The following is a 12,801-nucleotide window of genomic DNA, read 5'->3' on the forward strand; positions in this document are numbered from 1 at the left end:
ATACAAGTTATAATATTTGTATATTTTTCTTTGTATAAATTTTAATTATTGTTAAATATAGTATTTAATTATTCTTTATAAAATATTTTACATATTAATTATTTTATATCNAATTATAATATTTCATATATAAAATATACAATTATTATATTTTTATAAGGATATATTTCATGGTAATGTGATTGCAATGTAGATAAAATATTTTTAATTGAAGAAATAATTTTTTTCTGTAAGATACTTAAAAAATAATGGAATTATAACGCAAAAATCATTTCACAGCAGAAGTTATTGTTATTTACTGGATATAAAAGTAAGTTGTTATACCTTTATTATTATTACATACAGAAGTATTTCATTTGAAATAATGCTGAAATGAAAAGTGCAATAAATAAATTCGTTTATGAAATTCGGAAGATAAAGTTTATATGAATATGTGATAAAAATTTGAGTAAACTATGAAGCTTGTGACCTACTTATTCTCCAAATATAGGCCATTTTGTATCACGTGGCACTCAACAGGGTGGAGCTGACCCACATGTCTGATTTGCTGCAGTAAACAAGGGGTATACTATCGATTATCAAAAACATACACATTTGTTTTTTTATATGATGTGAAAATTCATAAATTAGTTATTAGCGGTATTTCTAACTGATAAATTCCTCACATCTACGTCAAATACAGTTTATTAAAAAATTGTAACTACACAGAATCCATAGATATTTTCTAACAACGATAATTTAACAATAAAACTAAGTAATAATTATTTTTTAATATATACATATTTATTTATTTATATACTCCCAAAGGTTTGTACAATGGCGTCAGTCTGAGTGGCGCCATATACTGCGGAATATTTAATGATTTTTTGCTCTGTACTCGAAACAAAGAGGAAGTTGTAGCTTTTATAAATTTAAAAAGGGATTCAAACCAAATTGAATTCAAGAATAAAATTTAGAAGTTAATTTTTCTATCGTGTAACCAAGAATTTTATACAATTTGAAATTATCAAAATAAAATTGCTTTTTTGTCACTACAAAACACCTGCTCTTACTCTCTTCAAATATATCTTCATGTGAAAAAATTTTCATTTTGTATTCACTTTATCATTTGAAATAAAATAAAATCAGTCATTTCTTGAAAAGAAAACTAACGTAAAGTTTTTTATTCTCTAAAAGAAATGTTTATCGTACTAAATATATAAGCAAATAATTCATTTCTTTAAATTCATTTAAACATTTTTGGTTTTTACTCATAATTCATTAAAAGTTTATATTTAAATGTTGAAAAACTTTCTGTGCTTATTTAATTCCTTCAGCAGTAATTTTGTTTCCGTTTTTTACTTAAATTAGAATTCTATTTCGATAAAACTGTTTATCAAATTTGTCATTTGAAAATAGTCGATTTATTTGTATTAGTATTTTTTTATACTTTTAGATGTAGACTACTTAAAATGGAATAAATATTAAGCCTTAGTAGAAGTCTAAATCAAAAGAAACGGAAGTCATGTATTCCTATTACAGGCTAATCAAAATTGCATCTAGAGTAAAATATTATACCGAGTAAATGGTTCTTCTTCTAATATAGTAGAATTCATAATTGCTTTTAATGGAAATGATATTTACTGAACTCTATGGAATGCAGTAAAAGTTTGGAAAATAGGTATTCAGTTTTATGAAAGTAAATAAAGTAAATATATTTTAAGAACACTTTAAGAGATTATTCAATAGCATAACGTATACATCATACTATGAAAATTCCGAATAAATAGCACACTTTTATTCATAAGCTGTTAAAATACAAAAGCTATCTTTTTTATATAATGAACTTAAATATAATTTATTATTTAATATATAATTAAGATACACTATTTTCATTAATTTTATTAAAGTTGACTTCCTTATAAACGATAATAAATTAAGCTCAAAGTTTCAGTTACATAACTTGAATTTATAAATAAAGATCTTAGTTCAATATGTCAATAAATGTTTAATTAAAAAACTTATTTTAAAAATGCCATCCTAAACAAGCCTTAAAATTTTTTGGTAATTTAAACTATATATATATATATATAATTAACGTTATAGATAGGAAAATTATAAAAATATAAAAGAATGAACGTTTGAATAACTTTTTACTGTAACAAAAACCTCAAACATATAAAATTTTATCATATAAACAACATTTCAGATTTATATACATAACTTTATTAAATATAAATTAAAATAATTTATTTTTATCAAGTATAAGATAGTTTAAATGTATTTTAGTTCTTTAAGAATTTATTGTTTATTGTACTTTTAAGAAATAACCCAAAATAGTAAGTTGAATGTACTATATTTTTACTTTTTTACATTAAAACAAATTTTTTAAATTTATTAACTTGAAACAAAATATCGTTTTTTGGTGTAACCTTATTTAAATATAACAAAGAAATAAACTTTTATAAGAAAGATTTGTATTTTCAAATATCACATTATTGAGAAAAATAGTAAAAATATTGTAAAACTAAACCATTAATGAAGGAAATATATAAAATAAATTATATTATAAATTTGAATAAAGTAATGGTTTGGATTATTTTAATTTTCTTGATTTGTTATCTATAGGCCTATATTAAAAGTCTTTAAAGGCTTTTTAAATTCTGTACCCAAAATGTAACGAATTTTGTGATTTTTCAGAATAGAATAATTATAACAATAACGAAATGAAATTCATTGATAATATTAAATATATTGAATGTTCGTGTATTAAATACGTAGATTCGTATTTTTCTCATTTATATTTTACAAATGAGAATAAATACTCGTATACATCAACTCTAAACTTAAAAGTAAATAATTAATTTATCTCAAATCTTACAAATCAGAACTGAAATATTAATTCAAATAATCTTTTAGAAAGTAAACCTTTATACTGGTGAGTATAATAAATAAAATAAAAGTTTTATATTATAAGTATTTTTTCAAAGTATAATCTAGTAATCATGCTTAATATGAACATTTATTTTTAAATTATTTTAGAATTGCATTGTTAACCTACATACAAAATTTGAGCTCGACAGTTTTCTCTACGAAAGTTATCGTACTTAAACTTCGAAAATTGTTTGATGGCTTAATTAAATAACCGCATTAACTTAATTATGCCTTATTTTGTAGAAAATGATATTTTTACCTGATGTATTTACAATATAAATTATTGAGTTTGAACGGGCATATTTTAGAAGAGTTATTGATTGAAAAAATAGATGAATTTCGATTTATAATTTTAACGATCATTTTTATGATAATTTGAATGAGATGAATCGAAATTACAGCCCAATCAATTTTTCAAGTAAAACTAACTGCATTCGAATTATTACATAATGTAATTCCTAATGTATAAACGAACCGAATGATAATACAAAATTCAAATTTTAATTTTACACATATCACTAACCATTATGTTTAAGAATACATGCCGGATTCAATTATTTTTAAAATTCAGACTAATCATTTTATGTTATTCTAATCAAAAATACAACATATATTGCTCTAATTAACAACATATTTTAATAATTATATTTAAATATGTTTCGACTGATAAATACAAGTTATCCAAAACATTGAATAAGTATCTCTTTAATACTTGCAAACATTTCTAATTGTCATGGAAAAGGTGAAAATAAACACTACACTGAATGCAAAAATCAATGCTTAAAAGCTCGCTAGCATATACTGTACATACATACTTTTTTACAATAATAAGAAGCAATTTATCTCGTTTTCAGTTATTTTTCGTTCATGTTTCTCTCTTTTTTCATTTGAATGATTATAGGCTCATTTTTTCAAACTATAAACCATTTTGAAGAATTAATATATAAAAATTCTTCTTCAACCAATGTAGAATTTTAAAATGCATTGCTTTACATTTTAAGCATATATTTTGTGGATAATTAGAAATTAATATTGAAATTATTATAAAATTAAATAATATAATTTGTATATTTCTATTTTGGAATAAATGCATCTGAAAAATATTATCCATTTAATTTTTATTCTATTTCCTGCATCTTTCAAAATGTAATTTCATTCTTTTATAATTTCTATGTATTGTAATCTTTCTTTGCGATAAAATCTAGTTTTAAAATAGCTTTCAGTAAAATACGATAGACGTTATATTTTATAAATATTTTAAATTAAATGAAGTGTACGTTTTTCTTTAAATTCAAATTTTTCATTTTATTTCATAAAAATAATTTTATGTAACGTTAAATGGAGAGAGAGAACCATGCAAGAATACTGAATTTAAGTTAATGTTTGAAGTCAGAAGAAAATTTACTTTTTTATATTTCATATGGCCTAATTTTCCTCTTGTTGAAGATAGGTGTGATAAATTAAAACAAACTTTCTGTATGAACATTTCTAAAATGAATATACAGTATTTAAAACAGAGAATAATCATTTTTGTTTAACAAATTTTAAATGAGTTTACTTTTAAATGATTTATAAATTAAAATAAATTTCACGAGGGAAAAATCCTTCTAATTTAAATAATTGATATACATATGTATTTTAAATATTTTTAAATTAAAATACTATGATGTAGTTTAATAATCGAAATATAACTTAAATTAAATGTTACGTTAAGAAAATTTATTATTTGTTATATTGTAAATACAAATATACAGTTTGTGAAAAATCACAAGTCATAGTTCTTTCAAATTAAAATTTTATTTATTTATTTTCAAGTAGGAAATGAATTTTGCGTAATCAAAACAATATAACTAGCTGGTTTGAGTCATGTTAAAAATATAATATAACTTTGATAAATTTCCTTATTTCATATTTAGACAAAGTAAAATTAATTTTACTATAACGTTATTTAAAAATTTTCCAAAAATAGTTCGGTAGTTATTTTAAGTGTGAAATTTGTTAAAATATGTTTTATCACCTACGTTTTTCATAGTATAAGATAATTGTACTCTGAAATAAATTATTTAGAAGATATCTCTCTATTATTTGCATGAAAATTTCACAAATATAATTTTCTTTGTGCTTTTTAAAAGAGTAAATATTATTTCGAATTTACTGTACTTTGGGTAGACAAGATTTTAAAAATTAACAGTTGAAATGAATATGTAATTATTACTCTCTGTCAGATTTCTTTGTAATTTTTTATCTGTATGTTTTTGGAATTTATTTATACATAACGTATATTTTACACTTTTTAAATAAATAATTTGGATTTAAGTTCATTTAATTGCTATTTTAAAACACAATTATTAAAATATTTTATTTATTTTGGCACAAATATATTTAAAGGAAATCACTTCACTTTTGTTAATTATATCAATTATTATTTCTGAATACACAGACTGAGGGAACGGATCGAAGTGATACATGCCTCCCCTTAACCAAAAATAAAAATGAATAAATAATTAAAATATAATAAAATAAAAATGTATTTTAAAATATATTATGTGTATTTTTATAATATGTATATGTGTAAGAAGTCTCTTTATATCTATATACAAAGGAAAAAAGCAAAACTTCATACGCAAAGTTATTCTGATGCTCCCAATAACGATATCTGAATATGTCACTTTTGTAGTAAAAGTACAATACTCCTATAAAATAAACATTTTGTAGGAATATTAGAAAATAAAATTTGAGATATCATTTATAGTTAAGCATAATTTATCATTGCTCGCTATTATCTTATTATTATTATTATGATTATTATTATTACTTATATATCTCGTTTGTATTTGATATACAGAATATACAGGATGAAACAAAAGTAGGTGGACAGAAAATGATAACATTTATTGAGATTACATATACAATTATATTTACTAATACAAAATACAATTTTATCGACGCAAGGTGCTCAAATTGCTGTCCATCGCAATTTACACAGCTTTGAATGCTGTCTACATTTCACCATTTCACTCTTCGACAAACATTTTTGCACAAGTATCTTTGTGTATTAATTTCTTGAAATCATCTCTGATATAATTTTCAACCATAACCAAGTTAAATATACACCATTGTTATAGTATAACCCTAACACAAATCCTATTTCATATACTGTCCACCTACTTTTGGTTCGCCCTGTATATACACTGTAAATACATATATAACTTGTACTGTTTGAATTTATTTAAAAGATCTTTTTAAATTCCAAGAATTAGGCTTATATCAGTTCAATATTTTACGCAATAGTTGAAAAATCTTGTTTTTGATTATAAAAATCTATGAATTATTAATATCTATTTTTCAATCTTGCATCAATCGATGATTATTCGTATGGAAGCTAGTTAATTGGCAACGATATTTCAATATCAAATTTAATAACTTAATCCATATTACATTTAGAACAAAAAGAAAATTTCGTGACATTCAATTATTTTCAAATACAATTGAATTTCTATTTTTATATTATATTTTATACACATTTAAATTATAAACTGAATCATCACATTTATTGAAATAAACTGTATAAAAGAAAATAATTTAAAACTTTTCGTATATTTAAGATGAATTTCTCTTCTAAAAGTTAATTCATAGATGTTATTGTAAATTTTACTTAGAATTAATCTAAACTAAATTCATCAATGAAATTTCTGTATACTTCTAATTAATTGCAGAATTTTTAAGGTAAAGATAAATACTTTAGAATATTACATAATACTGTACTTTTCTTAAGAGAATACTTTTTATTGTTCTTAGAGGTTCTGATCAGCTAAATTTTAGGAAAAAATAATTATCATATTATAAGAAAACGTATATATAACTAAAGAATATTCTATAGATACACAACAAATTCATAGATACACACATCTCTATAGATACAGTATGTGTGTATATGTGAATTTGTTGTGCATCTATAGAATATTCGGTAATCAGACTCAGAAAATATTCAGTTTATGTATAATATCAAATAAAATTCAGACTAAAAAATCATACTAAAGTGACTTTTTATTTAGAATATACAATTTCAGCATATATACTCTAGTATACTACTATTCGTATTAAAACATACTGATATATGAAATATGTTTCCATGACTTGTCAAAAACTTTTCTTACATCCTGTCTGTAATAAAACTACATATTTTAAATTTTGCCTAAAATTTTATTTAATTTTCCATTTCTTATTCAGTTGATTTCTCTAAGTATTTCAATTTTATTATGAAATTAATGCAACATTTTTCTGATCCAGTTTCATACGAGAGAAACATTGGATGTTACTTAGTAATATAAATATTAATATTCTTCAAACATATTTTATAATATCACTGTATAATCTATATACTAAGTATATATTTTTATGTAAGAAATAATTATTATCTGAATATTCATTTTATTAGGCTATCATAAATTTCTTCGTTATTTTATCCGCTCCCTACAATGTAATAATTCGATATTGTACTATCTTTTTACTTAAAAAGTATTTTAAATTGAAAAATCGTATTTGTATACGTTAGTGTAGCAGTTAAAAACGTATATAAAATATTAATAACATTAAATTTGAATATATATTTTATGGCGTATTAGTATAACATTAATTTTTATGTATATTAGGAACACTTACTATGCAATTACCTCTTTCAGCAATACTTTCATATATTTGTGACAGGAGAAACAGTGCATCAAATATAGCATCATATTTATTTGACAACAAAATATATCGATAGATCGAAAACGAATACATTTCTGAATTATTAATACATTTAAAATTCGAATGTTACAAATTGTTCAATTATTTATAAAAACTAAAATTAAAAATTTACTAGAGAATACTAAAACTAAATTGGAAAGTATTCAAAAATGTTATTCATTTAGTTAGTATTAGAAAACGTTAGTTTATTGCGCGAATAATTAACGATCCGTTTAGATAGTAGGCCCTATATTTAAATATTTTATTCTTTTTGTAAATATAAATTACTAGTCAAGGAATTGCAAACATTTTTATCACTTTTATAGTAATTATTTCACGCAACATTAAAATTTCGATAAATAAATTTTTGATTAGTTATTGTTTCAAGTTTTGTAAGTTCAAAAATCTTCTCTACATGATTTTTAAGATTTTGAACAAAAAAATAAATATCATAAAAGGGGAAAAAAGAATTGTAAGGTGAAGATAAAAAATAAAAGAATTTACTAATATTTAAGCAGTGAGTAATATTATAAACTTTTATTGGAAGAAAAAACTGAATTATTTAAAATCAAAATTTACTGAAGAAAAAAAAATCTAAAACTATGTTTCTAATAGACAATGACATTAACTATAAGAGATGTAATTTCGCATAAAACTTTTGAAAAATGATTCAAAAGTTTATTGTTTATAGTAGACAAATAACACGATTTATTTATTTTTAAATAACAAATTAATGTAACAACAAATTCTAAATTCACAAAATTTTACGAATGGACTGTTTCTGGTTAGATCTTTATTCCAATAGTTGATCAGTGTGCTATATTGTGTTATTTAATAAATTAAAATCAAACGATTACGCAGGCCGCAATTTATCAATTTTAGTTTGATGCTAATGTTTTTCTTACATAACGAATCAGAAATAATGACCTTTATCATAACGAGAGTCGAACATGAATCCCATGGGAAGGGAGAATTCTGAGATATCATATTCTAAAAAATGTGTATGAAACGAAACTATAACTTAACATTTAGGGTAATATCATCAAATATTGAAGTAAGAAAATTGTTAAAAATAGAATGCGAAAGTAAAGTTATAAAAATTTTCTATATAAATATTCTTGTTAATAGAATACCACATGATACAATTTATAAACTAAATTTATAGGATATCCATATTTAATGTCGGCATTTTTTAATTAATTAATTAATTAATGCATAATTAATATGTTTAAAATTTTTTATTAGCTTATGTAACAACTTCGATAAAAGAACATAATGCTACACTAAAATTACTGAAATTGTAAAAATTGGGAGTAGGCATTTGTTTAATAACATCTGTTTTAATATTTAAAAAACTGTTTTTTGAAGTTTATGTCTAATCATATTAGCTAATTTTTAGGTTATATCAATATTTAATTTCATAAACTATACTATTCCTTCATAAAGGATAATCCTCATTATTATACCGTAATAAAACTCTAGTTAAAAAGAAATTCAAATGTAACAGATAACATCTTAAAAACATTATGCTAATACATTTCATAATATGGATTGTGGTCAAACTAAGGCCTTATTATAAATATGTTTCAATATGATTGTACAATATATAAATTAAATAATATTTTTAAAATGTCGTTCAGAAAATATTCTGTTTTTTCTTTACTGTCAAAATAAAAGTCTAATAAAACGGTTTGAATGTAAACAAAAGCATTTTCAAATTAGATATTAAAGACAGAATCGATTAATGATTATTTTAAGTTAAAATCAGCAATATAAAAAGACAAGCGAATGATACACAAAACATGTAATTTATTCATTATTTACTTTATTAATAATTAACAATCTTACGAAATTTCGGACAACTCCCATTACTAAATTAGTTTTCTTTCTTATCACTAGACGGAGTTTGTATATTAAAATTTCCAATGACTATCGAGTCTAACGTTAACCCGCCACGTTTAAGATAATTCGGGTTTTGTTATTGGCTGTTTGTTTCTATAGCAACCAAATGTACTAGTTCTGTACACAGACGGAACTAGAGAAATACGATGAACAGTGGGTTCGCACATAGTCCTATTGAAGCTGTCACATGATTTAAAAAAAGGACTAAACAACACTACAGAAAAAAAATGTGCCATAAAATGACACGCAAGAATGACAACGGGAAAGTTTTTATATGAAGTGCAATCATCGGATAAAAAAATGGTGATATTTCATCTTTCCGAATCCAATTGCAGGTAATTTTGAAGAATTGTCAGTTATTGCAAAAATTTATAGGAATATATTGTTAAACTGATAGCCAGATATGTGAACACCTTTCTTAAAATAGTCAGCGTGACGCCATTGTTGAATTGCGTGTGAGAAGAATTGTAATGTGATAAAACGCTATGTCTACTCCAAGCAGCGAGATATAATGAAGAGAAAAAGGAAAAACAAGAAAATTCTCAATTTCACTTGATATAATTAACAGTTAGAATGGCTATGGTAAGAGGGATCGGAGGTAGAGGAGGAGGAAGAAGTATGGGTGGACAATGGGGTAAACGATCTGGAAACTTCAGTCGACAGCAAAGTTCCGATCCTAGTAATCAGTCGGCCTATTCCAGCAGAAATGGGTGAGTAAGATTCTGAACTTACATACTGGAATCAAATATACTTTAAGTTAAAACATTTTTATCGAAACAGAGTTTGTAAACGATAGGGATACATTACCAGATGGCGCCACCGTTTGACTACATAAGTTAACTCGATAATTTAATCTGATTAATACATTACGGAATTATTGAATTTTCATTTATTAAAAATATCATTAAATAAATATTTTAAATTTATTATACTATAATATTTTCAATAAAAATGCTGCTAGGAAAATAGATCAAATTTATTCAAGAATATTTTAAACATTATTTAAATTAACAGTTAATTAATATATAAAAAGAAACTTGGATTTGTAAATATAATATTGGCGTTAGATTATTTTCATCAGAAGTTTATAGATCTGTAATAAGAAATGAAAACGTAAAGTAAAAATTATTAAATATTTCGACAGTTATTAGGAAATATAAAGTGTTATATAGCTTAATTAGCATTTAGAAAATAATTAAAAATTAGCATTTGGTTCTTTTAATTCGATGATCGAATTTTGTAAAAATTGAAAGAAACTATTTGGCAATTTTCTCTCGCAAAAAATTAAAACTGGAAATTATATAAAAGGAGTGTCTTCCGTTTAAGAATATCGATTGATAGAAAAATTGCATCGGTGCCAGTTAAGAGGACATTATTTAGACATTTGTTGTTTCTTCAGCTTTTCTTGTCATTCTTGATTTCTTTTTCTTCTCTAATAATAAGTTAGAGGTCAAAGAAGGTCTTACAGAACCCTTTCGACTGAAGACGATATCCTCAATTAGTTCGTCATTTTAATTAGATTGTTCTTTACATAGATTTAATCTTTCGATATTTAAACTTTCTAAAACAAATAATAACTTATCTTTAGAAAAAGTAATTTGTAGCATTTTGAGAGGTAAATATACAAAAAAAAAAAAAAAATTAATTTTAACATAACGATGTTCTATCATGTATTAAATAATTAAGGAAAGAAAGATTTAATTTTTCATCCCTATAATTATAAGCTGTATGCTTCTTTTATTTCAACTAATAAATTTTCATCTTCTCATCCTAGAATAACACATGGAATACTAAATTATAAATGATAAATGAACTGCTATTCTTAAATACCATTGCATAAGAAAACTGAATCATGTTTAAGAGATTTTAAATTTGATAAAAACCACAGCCCAGACGATTTTGTCTTCTGTTGCATCTGAGTTTGCGCAACGATCGGTATCACGTGATTCTCCCCAGTGACACTTGGGATGCTGGAGAGTCAAAGTGACTACCCACGAAAGAAGTCGGTCCATCCGATTCTCTCTGTTTAAAAAGTATGCAACTTTGTTTAATTGGCCTATATCATGTTTGCCGTGACGGAATATGCTCTGACGGAATATTTCTCTTTCAAGTAAGTAGCGTTTTGAAGATAAAACTAGCATAAGACGGAAAAATAGCAGACGATTTTGCCGATTCTTCATTAAAACACTTTTATCAAAGTTTTGTAATAACGAATATTTTAATTATAATAGTCTTTTCGCGAGTCTAAATGTTTTTAACGTCTAAATAGCGTAAAGTTAGTTTTAGTTAGTTTTACGATAAGGGGTACGCCATACAACTTTAAACATCCGAGAATATTTACGCTTAAATTAGTTTAAAAAGCGCTAACGTGAGTTACGGTTAGACTTCTGCAGCGTTGTTATTTCCATTATTGATTTTCTTCATTACCTATAATCTGGAGATTGGTAACGCCCCCCAAATCAGAGGTTAAGGAAGCGCAGTATCATCCGCAAAATCACTTGAAAATCGGATTAGTGTACCGGAAAATTCGAATATGTAATAGCTTTATCAGTTGGGTTTCGTCATTTATCTCCAAACTAAATCGTTGGAGAGTATTGTTAAAGATTCAATTAACGTGGAAATTAAGTGGATAGGAAAAACGGAGACCATTAAGCGAGAAGGGAAAAGTAGTTGAATGGCCAGAGTCGATTTTCGTGAGAAACTAAAATCAATGGCAGTCATCAACAATAAAGTACTAGTTGCTCGATAAAGTATTCTATGTATATTTATATAAAAATATATACGCTACAATTATTATTATCAATGGCAGGAAAGTGACTTTTCCAAATTTATAATTTAGATTTTGTCCTTAGGGGTTGTCAATCGATTTTGGATGGAAAATTTAAGATCATCAGGAGGTGACCTTGACTGTACAGTAGGACACCCATTCTATGACAGGATCCACTGAAGAACAAATCGGCGAGTGCCAACAAATCTATTATGAGAACTTTTGCTGTAAAGATCGATTATTTAAGGATAATTTTTGAACTAAGGACTTTATTATTTTCTACATTTTTAATAAGTTCAATCTGATTTTTACATTTTATTTCTTTAAACTGAGAGAATATTTTAAAGACAAATATCATAGAAAATATGTAATATTGAACAAACCAAAATGTATCTACTTTACATCTTTAAGAATTTAATAGAACTTAAATTCCAGTTTCATAATAACAAGTATAAGAGAATAAAGATAATTTGCTTTATATCATTTATGAA

General features: G+C 24.1%; 1 protein-coding gene across 5 annotated transcripts in view; it reads left to right on the plus strand.

Moving 5' to 3' along the window:
• LOC111639281 (potassium voltage-gated channel protein Shaker-like) overlaps positions 1–12,801 on the plus strand; it is a 135,552-nt gene that overhangs the window by 9,147 nt on the left and 113,604 nt on the right. Inside the window, exons 1-2 of one of the 5 annotated variants that reach the window (XR_002759035.1) lie at positions 7,500–11,653; positions 12,396–12,801. The exons of 3 other annotated variants lie outside the window; for them this stretch is intronic. Coding sequence is in view for 1 of the 2 variants with exons in the window: in XM_023385121.1 (XP_023240889.1) it covers positions 11,607–11,653 (47 nt within the window). In the remaining variant the exon portion in view is untranslated. Of the gene's footprint in view, positions 1–7,499; positions 11,654–12,395 lie in introns of those variants that run through there. One more of the 5 variants, XM_023385121.1, reaches the window with a different exon arrangement.

This window comes from Centruroides sculpturatus, unplaced genomic scaffold, assembly GCF_000671375.1.
Source record: "Centruroides sculpturatus isolate CEXI.00-Female unplaced genomic scaffold, Cexi_2.0 scaffold1125, whole genome shotgun sequence".
Lineage (NCBI taxonomy): Eukaryota > Metazoa > Arthropoda > Arachnida > Scorpiones > Buthidae > Centruroides > Centruroides sculpturatus.